We start from the raw sequence: 17484 nt of genomic DNA on the forward strand, positions 1-17484 counted from the left end.
CTCTTTGCGCACTCTGCTGCGGACTCGTCGTCAGAAATGGGAGTCGGACCGGCTCCACCTCGCCAAAGGACGAGAGGAGGTTGAGGATGGTTCTCGCGGCCGCCTTTTGATTCGCCACATAGACGACTCGAAGGCGGTGCGAGACGAAGGCCATGTTGAAGGCGGCGTGCGCCTGTCGAAGGGTTGGCGGCCGTCAGAGGCGGCGGTGGGGCGCGCGAGGCGGCCTTCTCTGCCGAACGGGCGCACTCGGGCATCCGCGCTGTCGCCGTCCTGCCAGCGACGGGCTCGCTCAGTCCAGTCGCCGCCGCCAAAGTCGGCTGCAGCAGATTGATTGAACGCGGGCACGATGGCGAGCCACTGCGCCGCAAAGCGCTGCTGCTCGGCGAGGCGCGCGGATGCGCACGCCGAGGACGCGAAGCCGCGCGCGAGCTCTGTCATCTTGGAGCAGAGCCCCGGCGAGTCCTCGAAAGAGCCCAAAGGGTCCTCGGAGAGGGTACCCTGGGTGGGCGGGGCCTCTACTCGCCAGGATGCTCATCGTGGCTCCCTCGTGAAAAAAGAAAAAGCTCCGCCGCGAAGGTCGTCGCGGTCGCGCGTCCCCCCCATGCGCCATGGCCATCCCCTCGAACTCTATAAAAACGGGTCCCCCCGCGTTCAATCGGCCATGGTTCCGACAACTCAACATCTCTCTCTCTCCCATTCCGCGCGCGCACATGTGTCATGTCTCATGTGTCGCTTCGGAGAGAGTGTTTTGTCGCTTCGGCGAGAATGTAAAAGAAGGTTACAACGGGCCCATATAGGAAAATCTGAGGAAAATAGACACAAACGACACACGCACATAAAGGGCGACCCTTTCTCCGTGCGGCCGGGGCCGCAGCGCGCAGGGCCACATTGGGGCTCTGAGTTCCGCAGACACCCGCACAGCACCCACGCTGTTGATACAAGCGCGTTCCACGCGGCTTCACAGCTCGTTGCGACCGAACCGCTTGCCGCCCCCGCGGCCCCCGTGCCGGCGGGGACGGGGCTGCTTTGCGGGAACTCCCGGCCCATTCACGCCAAGCAAATGCAGTGTAAACACGAGCACGTCTCCTGCGCCGATGTCGTCGCCGGCGCCGCCCTCGCCGTAGCCGAGCTGGCTCGGGATGTACAGCTCCCACTTGTCGCCCGCCACCATGAGCTGCAGCGCCTCGGTCCACCCGCGAATCACCTGGTTCGGCGCAAAGCTGGCCGGCTCTCCTCGGTCAAAGGAAGAGTCAAACTTCTTGCCGGGCGGCAACTTGGAGTGCTCCTGCGCTGTCCTTCCCTCGTAGTGGCACGAGCAGCTCGTGCCTGGCAGCGGGTGCTGCCTCCCATCGCCCACCTGGAGCACGCGATACTGCAGGCCGCTCGCAGTCGTCACCACGCCCGGCTGCGCAGCGTTCGCCTTCAAAAAAGCATCCCCAAACTCGTTGGACGCGAGGGCCACGAAAGCGAGCAGGAACGCCATGAGGGCACGGACCGTGCTTGTGATACAGGCTGTGCTTGCGACGGCACAGCGTCCGCGGTGAGTGCTGTCACTGCCGCAACCTCTCACAGACCCGTGGAGGGAAGTATTTTGTTCTTTGCAGGCTGTGAACAGAGGTCGAGCTGGAGCACTTGTTAAAATGAACTCGGGGGCACGGGACGCGGCACAAACGGGGCACAAACGCCAGGCTACAAAGCAACTCGAGATCCCTCGAGAGTCGCGGAGTTGCGAGAGCTATAGTCAAGAAGAAAAACTCAATCATGGATGGAGAGAGAGAGATTTTTATTAACCAACAAGAAATCACGACTCTCACAGTGATTTGGGCTCGGCAGCTTGTTAGCCCTCAGCCGAAGCTGGGGCCGGTCCCGTAGCCGAGAGAGCCCGCGCCGATGAGTTCGACGCGGTCGGGGGGGCCTGCGGAGAGGCCAGAAGCTCGCTTTTCTTTCTCTCTTGGATGGACGTCGATGACGAACCGTCGCGTCGGGCGTCGAGGACGCACGTTAGTCAGGAGCGCCGTCCACCATGTCGGCCGCGGTGATGTCCCTGCAGCCACATGCCTTCACGCGATACGAGTGGCTACCAAAAAGCACCTCGGGCACGAGCACCAAGCACCGCGCCCTCTGCATCGCCTGCGCCTACCCCGGAACCAGCTACGAGCTGCACGGCACCGTCAAGGATCAAGAGGCACTCAAGAAGGGCCTGGAGGACAACGGTTACTCGGTGACCTTCCTCTCCGACGCGGATGATAAGCACGCGGTGCCTACGAAGGCGAATATCCTCAAAGAGATTGCCAACCTCTGCGACTGGCTGAATGAGGTGCGGGTCACGAGGAAGCTGAGAAGTGCAAAGAGCGAGCATCCACACATTCGAATAGCCAATGCTGGTATTCCGCAGCCTGCTTCCACCACTAGGACTCTCCCCCCTCGGTCTCCAGGAGAAGGGGCGAATGGGGTGGATCAGCTATGCAGGCCACGGCACGCAGACCAAGGCGCGCGTTTAGTTAGAAGCAGCTTGTTTCGACTGGGATTCGCTTGTCTCGAGAGGACCCTCCCCCTGGCAGGCGACGGTGGCGGGCGAGGAGCCAGATGGCAAAGACGAGGCGATGGTTCCGACGGACTACCCGACCGCCGGCTTGCTCACTGACAACGAGCTGAACCAGACCATGCTCAAGAGCCACAAGGTGCGAGATGCAGCGAATCTGCCGGCGCCAACGGCGTTTCTTCCGATCCTAAAGCAATGTCCCGGATCAGGTCCAGAACGGCTGCGCAATGATCATCTTCATGGACTGCTGCCACTCTGCCTCCATCCTCGACATCCCCTATGCGCTCGAGACAGAACCGGTCGGGCCCAAATACGTCGAGGACAAGTCGATCGGCGACATCTTCGGCGTTTCGGCTGCGGCGGACGACAAGGTGGCGTACGAAACGGCCGCCGGCGGCGTCTGCACGCGCGCCTTCATCGAGGCGGTCAGGAAGCTGGGCAAGGGGGCGCTGCCTGCAGAGGTGGCGCACGCCCGAGCCCGAGGGCGCCACACAGCTACAGCCCGCCTACCGCCCGACGGGCTGCCCTGCCCCCACGCGCAGATCTTGCTGGAGATGCGGCAGTACGCCAAGGAGCGACGTGTCCCTCCGCCCGCACACCCTCGCTCTCTCCCCCACGGCAAATATCGGCGCATTTCGGCTCCTAGGACCAGAACATGGACCAGCTCATCACGATGCACTCCAATCGGCAATTCACGTTTGGCGACTTTCAGATTATGAAGGGCGTGGATGTGGTCAAGGAGGCGGCTCCTCCGGTGTCCGCGCCCCCGGCACCCGCGCCTGCGACAGCGCCTTCGCCCGCGGCAGAGCCTCCGGGACACGCCGGCTACAACCCCGCGGCGCACACCTCGCACGTTTACACGGCCCCAGCGACCTCCAAGCCCGACCTCACCAAGGTCAAGGGGGGCGAGGAGCTGAACCGCCCTCCGGCTCAGGCTCCGCCCACGGCTCCGGCTACGAGCGGGAAGAAGGCGGGCGGGAAGGGCAAGGCCGGCACCAAGCCGGCCACCCAGCCGCAGTCGTCGTGCTGCGTCGTGTGTTGAGACGAGAGAAAACACGCCGTGCTCCCATGCCGTGTGAGACGTGAATGTGTCACGAAATTGTGCTGGGATCTTCTATTCGTCCTATACGTCATCTGGAGATGGAGATTCTGCTTTAGCGCGGTCCTCGCACGGTTCAATACGCTACCGATCGCGTACAGAGTGACGCGTCACTCTCAACGCGATTCAGGGGAGTCGCTGCGCACCGACTCCAATCTGACCTCCGGCGCGCCCAGCAGCCGGCGCCACCTCCAGTGCAGACCTGCCTACTCGACCCCGCCGGCTGGCTCGCAGCTGCGCGTGTCTCGCCTTGAGACTGTACAGTGTGCGGCTCGACATGCAACTCGAGCGTTGCCCTCGATTTGCGTTTCGGACGCCCTCGTTCCCGCAGCTGTCTAGCGCCCTCGCGTTGGCCCTCCTCGTCGGCGGCGCTGGCACCGCCGCGCCACACCTGAACATTGTCATTGAGAGCTGCTGCGTGAGACACCCCGCCCGCCCGAACGTCGCAGTGCGCTGCGCTGGGGGCGCCTCGTGGAGCAGCGCGTGAATGCTCACCATCTCCACAGGCCCCAGCTTATGGACCGAGACGGTGCTCCACAGGTCGTGCGCGATTTGCTTGCAGCCGGAGCCTTCCCCGCGCCGGCAGCGCGCCAGAGAGTGCATGACCTGACGCGCCTCTGGCTCGTTCCTACCTCGTCGCGACATGACCTTCTGCGGCCGCTTGGCGCGCACGACATCCGCCCACGGGTTGGCCGCAGCAAACAGCGCCACCAGCAGCGAGCCATTTCTCACGTCTGCAATCAACCGCGCCGGGAAGAGCTGCGGCCTCATCCCGGGCGCACGGGAGTAGTCTGAGTCGTTTCTCGAGCCGAAAGGATAATTTGCCCACCCCGCCGCGAGCCGTATGCAGGCGCCCATGAACCCATCGCCCCAGTAGTAGGACTCCCTCCCCGGCCATAGCCCTCCCGGACGGCTGAGCCTGCTCATGCAGCCGACGAGGGATGCCGCGGCGAATGACAGCGCCTCGCGGCTTAGGAGAGTGAACGCACCATGTATGCATCCCCCGGCCCCGCCCCCCATTGGCTCGCCCGCATACACGAGCAGTGGCTCACGACCGCCGGCTGGCCTCGAGTACTTTGCGTCGACAACCGCACGCACCTATAGATGTGTGGACAGGCCGAACCTCGTCCCCTCTCCAGACAGGCACGTTGGAGTCAGCACGCAAATGGGGCGCCACACACCGCCTCGAGGTCAACATATGCGTCATCTTCCGTCAGCAGCACCCAGTCGCACTGGCCACCATACCGTTCGTGCACAGTTCGCACCATCCACTCCTGCCGCGCCGACATGTTCCAGCGGCCGAGGTGGAATGTGCTACGATCGGCCTCGTCGTGGACCACGAGGTCGTCATTGCGCAATGACGAGCACAGTTTCGGCACCGTGGCACTCGCGGCGCCAAGGGACGTGAGGAGGGACGTCGAGGCTTGCGTCAGCTGCCGGAGGGTGGCGTTGAGCCGGGTGGCGTTGAACAGCTGCGAAATGCCGTGCGCCGACAAGACGTAGCGTAGGGTCGTGCCGGGCGGCAGCGGCCGGCTGCCCCAGGTGCTCATTGCGGCGACGAGCCGCAGGTAGTTGGCGTCGCGACCCGCCTCGGTGGAAACGAAGACACAGATGCTGTCTGGCGCGCTAGGCGGCCCGGCCGCTGCCCGGAGGGGGCGGCGAGGCATGTGCATATGGAGGAGTGCCTCGGGCTGGAGGAGTGCCGGGAGTCAAGTGCCGGGAGTCAAGCCGAGGCACTTCAGGAAAAGTCACGCGGACATGTTTCGTCCGTCCCCTCCGGTATTCGACATAGATATTGTTGCGGCGTGCCGTCCTCCCATCCCTCCCTTGTTTTGTGTGTTTTCTTTCTTTCTTTCTTTCTTTTTTGTTGTAAAGTTCTTTCTTTCTTTCTGGGGATTGGATCGAGATAGAAACCCTTCATGCCTGTAACAAGATCAGATGTGAGGGTCGTGGATCGCGTCACACCAATCCTCGCTACCCAACGCGGCCAAAGGATATCAACCTCGAGAACCTCGAGAGAGAGTGACCCCCGCCCCCGTGGTCAAGTCATCAGGGCCAGAGCGGCGCGAAGGCAGCAGGTACACCGAACGACCAGTAGGTTGAAGCGCCAGCCAGTGTTGGAGATGTTGGCCTCAAGCCTATTCCTCGCTAGCGGCTCGGCCTTCCTAGCGGCGCGGCCCTCGGCCCACTCGATACTGCCAGGCCGCCTCTCCGCCTCTCCGACCATGGGGCTGTCTGACGGCCTCGAACCCTCGCTGCGCGCCGGCATGAGCGCCGCAAGCAGCAAGATGGCTTTTGGGCCGCCCGGCCGGGTGCTTGGCGGCGCGGCGTCGGCGTGGGTTCTCCTCTTTAACGCCGACCAGCCCGACGAGGTGAGCTCTAAACTCCTCTCCTCGCTGCCCCACGCTACTGCCCAACTCCTCGCTGTCACCGCCACTCTCCTCACCGCCGGAGGGAGGCCGACGCTGCTGCCCAATTCCTCACTGTCGGCTCCTGCTCAGGGCGTCTATACGATGCAGAGCCGGCCGCTCGGCCACGGCCGCCGCACCTACCTGGTGAGCTTTGCGGCCCGCGACGACGCAGACACTTTCGCCTCGCTGCTCGAGGCACGTCTCTTCCGAGACACGTCGCAGACACTTCCGAGACACTAACTGACGCTTTCGCCCCGTTCCACGAGGCGGACTCGCGCGACGCCGCCTCGCCGGCCGCCGCTCCGGCGCAGTGGAGCGCCAGCCAGCTGCAGACGCTTTGCCATGCTGCTCGCTTCCAGCTCGCCCACCTGCCTGCCGGCGCGACTTAGCCGAGATTCGAGTCGAGAGAGAACCAACGGCTAGGTGGATGCTCAAGACGGGCCCTCGCCTTCCGACTGTGTCCTGGGCATCCCCGAGTCGGGTTCAGTTGGGGACTGTACCCTCTTTCTTCCGGCCGTACCGTACCCAATCCTAACCCTGACCCCGACCCTAACCCTAACCCTAACCCTAACACGAACCCGAACCCGAACCCTAAGCCTGACCCTGACACCTGTCCTCAAGGCGGGATGCTCTACCCGCCGTCGGAGAACGAGTACGACGAGGCTGTCCTCATCAAGCAGGAGCCCGAGATGCAGCCGAGATGCAGCCGAGACATGCCGCCGAGATGCCGCCGAGACTTCCCCCCACCCCACCCACCCCCAGCCCTGACCCTAACCGAACCCCAACCATAACCCCACCCCCTACCCTGGCCCTGACCCTAGCCCCAGCCGCGAGCAGGCGGGGCGGGCGGCGCTGAGCGAAGAGCCTTCCCGCGGCGCCGCGTTCTCCGCCGAGGTGCGCGCGAGATTGCGAGAGTTTGCGAGATTTTGCGAGATTTGCGAGACTCGGCGAGGCTCGGCGAGACTCGGCGAGACTCGGCGAGATTTTGCGAGATTCGGCGAGATTCGGCGGGATTGGCCGACAGTGGCCGAGACTCGACGGCCGCAGCCGAGATTCGGCCGAGATTCGCCGAGATTCGCCGAGCTCGCCCCCCCCCAGGTCTCCTTGTGCACTTTGTCTCCCGGCCCCGTGTGTCGGGCATTCTTGTGTCGAGCACGGCCTTCCTCCCCCCGTGCAGGAGCGCGCCAAGAAGCGCCGCCGATCCTCGAGTGCGGGCCAGCGAGATCGCAATCTCCCGCGCGCCGCCGAGCGGCTTGCGCCACGGCGCGCGGAGAGGGGGCAGGCGCCCGCCGGACAGGGCGACGAGGAGGGCCGGCTGGCGGCGCTGCGCCGGCAGCTCGAGGCGAGATTCCCGAGATTTGCCGAGATTCGCCCGAGATTCGCCCGAGATTGTCCCGGGTCGGGATTCGCCGCGGTGGCGATGCCCGGTCAGTAAGACCAGAGGCGAGGAGCAGTCAGGCTCAGAACACCGGCGCGCGGTATGGGTGTGGGCGCGAGACAGGAGATGACGGCCACGCTGGAGCGACACACACAGACTCACAAGCTCACAAGGCTCTCAGCCGGCTCGGCAGTCGCACATCTCGACCACACCACGAGTGCACGAGAGCAGTTGTCAACCTTGCTTCCGAGATCGGACCCCGGAGGACCCCTCTCCCCGTAGGCGCGCTGGGAGGCGGACGACGCGGACGAGCGCGCGTGACGCGGGAGATTGCGTCGAAAACGCATGTTACTCCTGATCTGCCGACACGTGCTCTGTGGAAGCTGCGTGACTATCTAGATAGCTCACGTGCATGTGGGCGCTGCCGAGAGCGAGTGAGCCGCCTCGGAGCTCTCGACGAGTGCCGCGCCGACTTAGGGCACGGCGCGGCCGCGGGGCCGCGGGGTTTGGAAGCTGGAAGGAGGGTGGGCGGTGGGGCGTGGGCGGGCGGGCCGGCTCCGGCCATGGAGCGCGGCTGGCTCGTGGTCTTTCGGCTTTATATGTAGGCGCCGCGCACAAAAGAAACGCGGCCTCGCACCGGGACAATCGCTGCTCCTTCGCTGACAACCACCGTCAGGCGTCACTTGGTCCTTGCGCCATCTGTGCAGAGCTTGCGAGCAGCAGAGCCAGGGAGCAGGGGCTAGTTCCATTTCACTCTGACACGCTAATCTTGAAAACGTCGAACGGAGCTCCGTGTTGCTCCCAGCGCCCTCCCCCGCGCTTCCTGCGGCCATGGCCGATGATACTAGTATGAGAGGTCATCTGGCTACCGCGAGCGCGACTCAACTCGCCGACGTCGTCCGATGATTGTGCCTCAAAGTCAGCCTCCGGAGGCTATCGTGGGGTCGAGCCGGCAGTAGCCGTGACATGTGGTTCCACCACCCCTCGTATGCTTTGCCTCTGACCGCCACCGTTCCCAGGCTGCCAAATGGGATGGAAAGGAAGGCTCGGCGAGCGTATAGAAGCGTGCTCGACCTCGTCGTGGCAACCTGCACGGCAGCGCTGGTAGGCGCGATGAGCGTCGTGCCACCTGACCCGAGACGGGTCGCAGGCGTCGTACCGAGCGCGTCGAGACCGTGTCCTGATGTGATCTGCACGGGTGAGTCACGTCGGCGTCAAAGGAGCGACGTGCGACCTGTCAGAGCTTGATCTCCGATCTCAGCGGCGTCGAGTCGTCTCCGGCGCGCGACAAAGGTACATCCCCAGGACGCGCAGAGGCAGCTGCGATCCAGCGGAGTGGACGGTAACGCACCGCGCCACCTGCTGTGCGTTACCGTCCACTCGGCGGGGTCGCAGCTGCCTCTGGAAGGCACCCAGATGTACCTTTGTCGCGCAAATGGTCAAATCAAGGTTTTGTAACGCGAGCTGTGCCACAGTGAAATGGAACTAGCCAGGGAGGAGCTGCTGCCTGCTCTCCAGAGTGACTTCAGTCGCAAAAGAGATGCATGCGCCACCCGAGGCGCTGTCGAGGTTCGCCGAGCGCGGCGCAGAGGTCGGGGAACACTGCTGACGACGAGCGGCTGGTCGGATTCACCCGCCGCTAGGACGGCGGCACGCACACGAGCTGCGGCCAAGCCGCCGTCCAAGCGGCGAGCGCGGATTGTCTGTGGCGTCCTCCGATTTCCTCAACTTATGAGACGACCACCGCAGTGTGGGGGTGGCGAGGCGCAGCGCGGCTCTACGCCTCATCGAGCTCGACCGTTACCGGGCATGCGGTCGAGCAGGTTTGGCACGACTCGTACTCGTCGTCGAACTCGTAGTGCGTCACGACGCCGGTCCGCCCTCTCGCGTTCTCAATCTCCTTGACCTTGACGTCGCCCACGACCTCGACCCGGTCTCCCGGGTAGAACTCGAGGCTGAGCCCCTTCGGATGGAATGCATAGTAGTCCTCGTCGTACACGACGTCCCAGCGAATGCGCTCCCTCTCCTGGAAGGCGGCGACGTCCTCCGCCCTCCGCGACACCAGTCGCACGTCGCGAGAGGCAAAGTAGCCCTTTACTCGAAGCGTCGGCGCAGCGCCTCGGCCGCTGCAGTGGAGCGGTGGCGCTGCGTTGAGGACAAAGGCGGAGGTAAGCGCGAAGATCGGCAACATAGGGATGTGAAAGACCAGTGCACAGCGCCATATAGGGGAATTCCTCCCCCGGTATTTATACCGGTAGGGAGGCGTGTGCCGAATACAAAGTGAAGAGGGTTCCACTCTGACCTGTTCCGACCCTGATCCGACCTCTCTCGAACACCGACCTGATCCGACCGTGTTCACTTCGAACACGGTCGGATCAGGGTCGGATCAGAGTCGGAACAAGGTCGGGAAAATCCCTCCCTCCCGCCGCCGCTGACCCCTGTTCCGACCGGTCGGATCAGGTCGGATCACGGTCGGAACAGAGTCGGAGTTCACAGGCCGAGCTCCGAGTTCACAGCTACGTGCCGTACGTCCCGTTGCCATGTGCACTGCCGCCACGCCTGACACGGACACTGCCCCTCGCGCCGACGAGCTGTGCGGGCCTCCGTCAGCGGCGTCAGACGAGCTGGCGGTGACGACTGCGACGCCCGCTGAGGCGGCGGCGGCGGAGGCGGCGGCGGAGGCGGCGGCGGAGGCTGAGGTGCCGCCGCCGGCCGAGGAGCCGGCGGCGCCGCCGGCCGAGGAGCCGGCGGCGGAGACGGAGGGCCCGGCGGAGGAGGAAACGGCTGCGGTGGCGCTCCCGGCAGGCGAGCCGGCGGCCGAGGAGGAGGCGGCGGACGAGGAGGTGGTGGCGGCGGGGCAGCCGGCAGGCACGGCGCCCGAGGTGCGCAAGTTGCCCAGCACGACTCTCTCAGTCACGCTGAAGGGCGACAAGGCGCAGCCGGCGATGACCGCGGACCTCTCCAGAAGGCGGGGCGTGAAGGTCAAGACCTACTCACGCACCATCGCGCTGACCATCACAGCCGGCACGACCACCACGCTGCGCGAGCTCGCGACTCAGGGCGCTCTCAAGATTCTGGGCCCACGCGCGGCCGAGGTCGCGTTGCGGCAGGAGGGTGTGCTCCACGCCGAGGACGCACTCGACGAGCCGGTCAAGCTCGACACGTCGGTCGTCTTCTCGCCACCCTCGACGCCCTCGACTGACCTCGTCCTCATCGTCTACCTCGATGCCGAGATCTTCCGCGACGCGTTTGTCGGCAAGGTCAAAGCCGACAAGGAGAGCTTCGAGGTGACGACACCTGCCCAAGTGCTTCCCTTCACACACTGCGTGCATGAGACTGCATGTGTCCCCGCCCACAGAGCAACGCAAAGGCCCACTCGATCAACATCCAGCAGGTGGAGATTTACGAGATGAGCGGGGTGAACAAGACCAACTTTCTCGCAGGGATCGGCGCCAGCGGGATGGACAAGGCGCCGCTCAACTGCTGCAACACGGAGAAGATCGAGACGTGGCTCGCCAAGTACAAGGGGAAGATGGAGAAGCTGCGCGCCGACCTCCTCGACCTGCGCCGCCGCAAGCAGGAGGGCAAGGCGTCTACCGCCAAGAAGAGCACCAAGCGGGCGCTCCCTCCTGGTGACGATGACGACGACGATGACGAGGGCGGCGACGACGACGACGACCACTCCCCCCTCCCCTCGCTCGAGGGCACGGTCCCGACGAGCGGCGTCGCAGCGGTCCCACACCTCTGCGCCGACACTGCCTCGCATGTGATGGCGACGCTCACAGGCGCTCTGTTTGCCGCGTGCATAGGTGTTCAACGAGGCGGCAGGCACGCCCCAGGCCAAGCCTCGGCAGCTCCCCGCCCGGTGATGGGCCGGCGTCTGGCTCGCCCACGACGGGCCCAGAGCCGCCGGCACCGACATCATTGGCAGGCTCCTCTCCTTCGCCGCCAGTGACCATGATGCTGGTCTCCAGGTCCACGGTCGGAATTAGCCGGAGCAGCGCCTCGGCTGCGTCAATGTGGCTGTCGCGTTCTGCCTCGTCTACAATCATCTCGGCCGCGGCACGGAGGAGTATGGACGGGCCGGAGGCATCGTCGTCTTCGTCGTCGAGCATTGCCTCCGTCGCGGCCGGGGCGGCCGGGGCCGGCGCCGCTTGTGGGTCAATAGTGTCCATGTATGTGTCGGGAGGGCGGACGTCCGTTCTCTCTCTTCTCTCTCCTGTTTGTAGAGTTTTACAAGTTCATCGGACGTCCTCTGATGAGCCAAGATTCCTCTGGGCATGAATCCTCCGGCCAAGATTCCTCTGGGCGGAGATTTTGAGATACATCGATCTCAAAATCTCCCTGTCGCCGTCTGTTGTTTTTTTTACCGAACGGACACGAACGAGAGCGTGTGTGCGTTCCACTCTCACCCGCGTACTTTCCAGCGCCGGGTTCGCTAAAAGAATTTTAAAACAAAACCGACCAAAGGGATCTAAAGAATGTACGTAAGAGCCACATACACTGATGAAAGAAAAATCGATTTCACGGAGCTGTGCGCGCCTCATTCGGTGGTGAGAGAGTGCCCGCCTCGTTTCACCATGTATGTGCTGTGCCCGTCCGTGCGGTCGGATCATGGTATGATCCAACCCTGTTCGAACGCTGCCGAACACGGTCGGATCAGGGTCGGACCAGAGTCGGAACAAGGTCGGGAAAAAGGGCCGTACGTGGGGCAGCTCATCTGTTCCGACCCTGATCCAACCCTGTTCCGACCGTGTTCGAACGCTGCCGAACAGGGTCGGATCAGGGTCGGACCAGAGTCGGAACAAGGTCGGGAAAAAGGGCCGTACGTGGGGCAGCTCATCTGTTCCGACCCTGATCCGACCCTGTTCCGACCTTGTTCAAACCTAACAGGGTCGGATCAGGTCGGTGTTCACATAAGGTCGGATCAGGGTCGGATCAGGGTCGGAACAGGTCAGAGTGGAACCCTCCTCACCAACCAACCAGCTCTCCAGGACCCCCCGGTGCAACCAGCCAACTCGCCGAAGAGCTGGGGCCTGCATGCGCATGTGTGTGTGTGTGCCACTCATCGCCTTGCTCCTCTCACTTACAACCGCATCCACTGCCAAGAGGACGGCCTGGGTGGTTGAGTCTCCTGCGTTCGCCGCCGCGGTGCGCTCCTCGCTCTCCACGTCGTGGGAGCTCAAAGATTGCAGCGCCAACGGCGCAGGCTGCGCCGTCTCGCTGCCCGACGCCGAGGTGGTCATCGGCAGGGCGGACGCCCTCGACCTGACCAGGCTGCCGCGGCTCAAGCTCGCGCAGTCGTCCACCTATTTCTACGCCGCGCCCAAGGCGGTGCCGTCCCGCGCCGCCATCGCCACGGCCACCGGCTTCTGGCCGCAGCGCGGCGTCGAGCAGATCGCCGAATGGTGCATCGCCGCCATCTTCCAGGACGTGTACCGCCTCGCCGCCGCCTCGGCCGCCTTTGTCGAATGTGCTTTCGCCGCAGAGGCGCCTTCGTCCTGCGCCGCGGCGTCCGAGGCGACCAACCACACCATGGTGTCTGACCTCACCATCGGCATTTACGGATACGGGCGGATAGGGTCTGAGGTCGCCAGACGCGCTGCGGCGCTCGGCGCGACTGTGATCGGCACCAAGCGTTCCGGCCCCTTCGTCCCTCCGCCCCCACCGCTCAAGTGGCTGTCCCCAGACAACGACCGGCTGCTGCGAGAGGCGGACGTGGTCGTGCTGACGGTGCCGGGGACGGGCCACGCCTCCACCGCGGGACTGGTCAACCGGACGAGTCTGCTGCTGATGCGGCCGCACGCACTGCTCGTGCCGGTGAGCGCGGGCCCGATCAACTTCGGCGACCTCGAGGCCGTCCTCCGCGACGAGCGGCCGAAGCAGCGGGCGGTGATCGACACGTGGCCCGGCGGCTGCTGGCACTACCCGAACGCCTCCTGCGGCCCGCCCCTCGGCCCGCCCGACTTCCCCGGCTCGCCCGTCCTCGCGAGACTGCCAAACGTGCTGCCCCTCCCCTCGCTCTCGATGCGCGACGCGGCCTACTGGCGCTCCGCCGCGGACTCGGTCGCGAGGAACTTGGACGCCCTCGCCAACGGCAAGCCGCTCGAAGGAGTCGTGAGGAATGCGAGCGATGTCGTGTCCGTTATTTGAAAAACTCCAAGACTGATTACGACAGCTATATACAGTGTAAAGTACACACATCTCTCACAATATGTGTGCAGCGATACAAATAAAAACGCTAGCTCACGATTACGTACACGCTGAGCTACAGATCATGATCATCACGCACACGACCACCTGGACCCTGCTCATCCACGCCACTCGCTGCTGCTGCTCCGCGCGCCACCTCGAGCCGCTCGAGCTCGGCCTGCGCCTGCGCGTAGTTGTACTTGAGGTCCTCGACCTCATCGAAGAACTCGGGCGTCAGCGCGGCCAGCTCCTCCGCGAGCGCGTTGCGCTCGGCTCGCAGTGCCTGAGGGGAGGGCCGGCACGGCGGGTGAAACCGCCAAACCAGCGAGCAGAGGAAGAGCCCGGGGGGGGGGGGGGGGGTCTTGCGTGCTCCACACCGACCGCCATCGGCTCGGACCGGCGTGGTCACCGAGGGCCGGCTTGCACAAGGTCTGTGCCGCGGGCGCTCGGCGCCACGTGCAGTGTCACGCTCTTGCTCGCGCGTGACAAACCGGGGAACCCTCGTTTCCTATGTACTCGGTCCCCCAACGGAAGAGGCCTCGCTCCTATTGGAACAATCCAACATCAGATTTGCCTCGTGCGTCCCTTTTTGAGCCGGAAAGCTATTTTCTCTTGAGCACTTGAGCACTGGATAGGGTCGATTCCGCATGGTACGGGACCCCTCGATCGTCTCGCCCTCCCTCGCTGGTGTGCTCATTGGGGGGGGGGTCATAACAAACACGGTACAGGCTCCCCGGCCCTGGATGTGAGGTTAATGACTGCACTCCAAGTGCTCCAAGGATCGAGGTGCACGCTGCCGAAGCAGTGTCGTCCCCCCTCTATTATTCTCAATAAGAATTTAAACAAGCGAACTCTCGCTCACAGCAGACAGGCTCGACACAGGTGCGAACTGGCGCGTGCTAGTACTATCACAGGCACACCACCGGAGCCGCCTAAGCGACTCCGTTAAGAACGGCAATGCACTTAGCATCGTGCACAATGCCGCTGTCCCCGCACGCTAGCTCGTTCACCGTCTGCCACGCCACGGCGGTGTGGAGAACGACAGACAAGCGCTGCATCTGCAGCCCGTGCCAGTTCTTGGTGGTCCATGTGACCTCATCGAGGTGCTGAGCGTGCGAAAGTTTGTTACTCAGCTGGTCCGCCGCCTGCCGAAGAATTTTGCGGACGCCGTCCCCGAAGCCGCCGAACGTCTCGAAGTGCAAACGCAGGTCGCAATTCTTCTCCCGCGCGAACCGGTAGTCGCCCTTCTCGTAGCGGGCCGTCACAGGTGCCCCCAGTGCTCAAGTGCTCAAGGCGGTCGCAGGGTAATTTCCAGGTATACACGGGTTCTCCGCGAAATTCCCGGCATTTTGCCGATTCGGCCTAAAATTTGGCTGATTTTGGGCCCAAACCAGCCTCAGACTCGGCTCAGAGCCAAAAATTTGACGATTTCCACGCAGTTTCCCCGGAAAAATAGAGAGGAAAAGAGAGGGTGCGGTAGAGAAAAAAGGAAAGGAAAACAGACGGGCGGGGTGCGAGAGGCAAACCTGGTTGAGCTCACTGTATGAAAAAAGAAAAGCCGTCGTGTACCCCCCCGAACGAAGGACGCTCCCTCGGCTAGCGTGTATCTGCCTTCCTGCAGCCTTCTTGCTCTCTTGCGCCGCCAATGATCGCTCTTCAGCCCTCGCCGCCGTCGCGTGCGCGTGTCATCTCGTGCTCCGGCGCTTTGCTCTCGCTGACCGCCCTGCTGGTCCTCGCGCGGAGTGCTGCCGCAGGCCGTGCGATGCCGGGTAGTTTTCCACCAGAGGCAGGCCTCGGACCAAAGGCGTCGCGGGTGACAGCACGGATCCGGGAGGAGCTCATGCCACACTTTGGCATGCCGCACTTCCAGCAGCAAGCTCTGCCAGAGCTCAGAGGCCCGCAGCTTCCAGAGCCGCAAATGCCTCAACTGCAAATGCCGCCACTACTGAGCTTCGACGCGTCTCCCAGACAGCAACCGAAGCGGCCGACAAAGTCTACCAAAGCGCAGCCTCCTCCGGCCAACACAGCTGCGACGCCATTGGCCGTCTCTCCCTCGGCCGCTCTCGCCTCCGCCATCGCCGCAGGCGCCATCGCCGTCTCTGCCGACGTCCCCGCCTCCACCATTTCCGCCTCCGCCCTCACCGGCGGCATGGTGAAGGGCACCGTCGAGGCCGACCGTGCCAGCTTGCCCACGGGCCGTGCAATGAAAACAAACGCCTCCGAGTCCAGCGGCCGTGGCACCACCACGCGCGATCCTGGCGGCGGCGGTGCTCCCCTGCCAGAGCTCCGCCCGCCAGAGCTGCCCAACGTAGAGCTTCCAGATGTAGACACTGGCCTGCCCGAGCTTCACGCGCCGCGGATCCAACTGCCGCCGGTCAGCTTGCCGGAGCCGCCCCAGCTCCAGGCGCCGACGGTCCAGTGGCCGTACCTCTACGAGCTGTACCCCTCCACAAGCTCGCCTCCCGCCTTCGAGCTGACGAGCGGGCCGCTGGCGCTCGACCTGAGGCACTCGCCAAAGCTGACGCGGCTTCCGCCCGCCAAGACCTCCTCCTCGCCGCCTCCGGCACCCCACTGGGTCGCAATCTCGAGACTGAGCCCATCCTCACCGCCCCCTCCCCAACCGCCAGAGGCGTACCCATGGCTCCCTTGCCGCCTGCCCGGCGTGGTGTGCTCCGGCGGCACCGACGCCACGGGTCGGTACCCCGTGAATGTCGAGGTGTCCCAATGTTTCTGATTCGTTTGTGCGACGTGTGTTCTGATTCTGCGAGCTATGCATAGAGCTGGGTCAGTGAGTTGCTGTTGTGTACGTGACGCGTGCTTTCCAGTGCACCTTGCTACTAAGCGTTTCTTTGTTTACACTGTGAAGCCACAGTATGTCGAGTCTCTCAGCTGTTTACCGTGTGAACTGTCGTTACTTTCCCGTGTGCGTTCCGCTTTATTCCTCTCCTCTCCTCGACTGTCTATCTCTCTCTGTAGTGCTCTTTTTTTTAGGGGTTGAGAGAGTTTACCTTAGGGGACCCCTAGGGTTCTGTGGGCCGGATTTTTCGTAAAGAGCTTTTAAGAAAGAGGTTTTTGGGGGCTTAAATTGCCATTTAAGAGATTGCAGGCACGCCGCGGGGGGTCTCCCTCTTTTAAGACCGTTTAAGAAAATCGGCCTCACCGGCATGCGTCGCTGGTTCCGCGCCGTTTTCTCCAATACTGCCGTTATTAGGCACAAACCCGCCTCTGAAGACACATCTGTAAGTCTGGTGCACTGGTAGGAGCCATACTCGCATAGGGGACACGTGCTAGCTGACTGTAGCCAGCTTCCCGGCCTCCGGCGTCTACTTGAGCACTTGAGCACTGGATAGGGTCGATTCCGCATGGTACGGGACCCCTCGATCGTCTCGCCCTCCCTCACTGGTGTGTTCATCGGGGGGGGTCATAACAAACACGGTACAGGATCGAGGTGCACGCTGCCGAAGCAGTGTCGTCCCCCCTCTCCCCGACGGCGATGGCGGTGTGACCGATCGAGCTACAAGAGGAGCTTGTTCAGCAGGATCCGAGTTAGACCAGTGCACTGCCTCACTGGGCCTGAGATCACCAGAACGCTTCTCGTCACCGTCTCGGATTTGTGTGGCGGGAGCCTCCCGGACCATCGACCTCGGGAGCTTCGAAGAGCTCAGCGTAACGCTGAGCGCGCGCACGGTGTCTACGTCAATCGCTCCACGAGGCGAAGTCGTCCGCGCCACGTTGCCGCTCACCGTGAACCCAGACTTTTTTTGACGACAGCCGTCTCCCCCCACCGCGCTTTGTTTGCTTGGTGCCCAAACACGAGTTGCACGAGATCACAGTCATCTATCTCTATTCGCGGGCTGGCTGT

General features: G+C 63.7%; 6 protein-coding genes across 6 annotated transcripts; 5 read left to right on the forward strand and 1 right to left on the reverse strand.

The window, feature by feature from the left end:
* Positions 1-1036: 1036 nt before the first annotated feature.
* On the reverse strand, positions 1037-1438 carry EMIHUDRAFT_47378 (hypothetical protein; the record flags this gene model as incomplete). Its single annotated transcript, XM_005776612.1, has 1 exon — positions 1037-1438. A coding segment is annotated over one exon (402 nt), but the record flags the coding sequence as incomplete, so codon positions are not given.
* Positions 1439-2001: 563 nt separating this feature from the next.
* EMIHUDRAFT_457813 (putative metacaspase protein) lies at positions 2002-3686 on the forward strand. The gene is made up of 6 exons (XM_005776613.1): positions 2002-2317; positions 2436-2495; positions 2562-2681; positions 2752-3003; positions 3085-3114; positions 3189-3686. Exons 1-6 carry the CDS (start codon positions 2024-2026, stop codon positions 3582-3584), a joined length of 1152 nt encoding a protein of 383 aa, XP_005776670.1. The 5' UTR covers positions 2002-2023; the 3' UTR covers positions 3585-3686.
* Positions 3687-5908: 2222 nt separating this feature from the next.
* Positions 5909-6441, forward strand: EMIHUDRAFT_238785 (hypothetical protein; the record flags this gene model as incomplete). The annotated part of the gene is made up of 2 exons (XM_005776614.1): positions 5909-6196; positions 6319-6441. 2 exons carry the CDS (start codon positions 5909-5911, stop codon positions 6439-6441), a joined length of 411 nt encoding a protein of 136 aa, XP_005776671.1.
* Positions 6442-10042: 3601 nt separating this feature from the next.
* EMIHUDRAFT_469364 (hypothetical protein) lies at positions 10043-10717 on the forward strand (the record flags this gene model as incomplete). Its single annotated transcript, XM_005776615.1, has 2 exons — positions 10043-10147; positions 10172-10717. A coding segment is annotated over exon 2 (342 nt), but the record flags the coding sequence as incomplete, so codon positions are not given.
* A 1702-nt stretch (positions 10718-12419) lies between these two features.
* On the forward strand, positions 12420-13604 carry EMIHUDRAFT_367770 (hypothetical protein). Its single transcript, XM_005776616.1, has one exon. The coding sequence runs from the start codon at positions 12477-12479 to the stop codon at positions 13581-13583; it is 1107 nt and encodes a 368-aa protein (XP_005776673.1). The 5' UTR covers positions 12420-12476; the 3' UTR covers positions 13584-13604.
* A 1663-nt stretch (positions 13605-15267) lies between these two features.
* EMIHUDRAFT_116024 (hypothetical protein) lies at positions 15268-16356 on the forward strand (the record flags this gene model as incomplete). Its single annotated transcript, XM_005776617.1, has 1 exon — positions 15268-16356. One exon carries the CDS (start codon positions 15268-15270, stop codon positions 16354-16356), a length of 1089 nt encoding a protein of 362 aa, XP_005776674.1.
* Between the last annotated feature and the right edge of the window lie 1128 nt (positions 16357-17484).

This window comes from Emiliania huxleyi (genome assembly GCF_000372725.1).
Source record: "Emiliania huxleyi CCMP1516 unplaced genomic scaffold EMIHUscaffold_276, whole genome shotgun sequence".
Taxonomy (NCBI): Eukaryota; Haptophyta; order Isochrysidales; family Noelaerhabdaceae; genus Emiliania; species Emiliania huxleyi.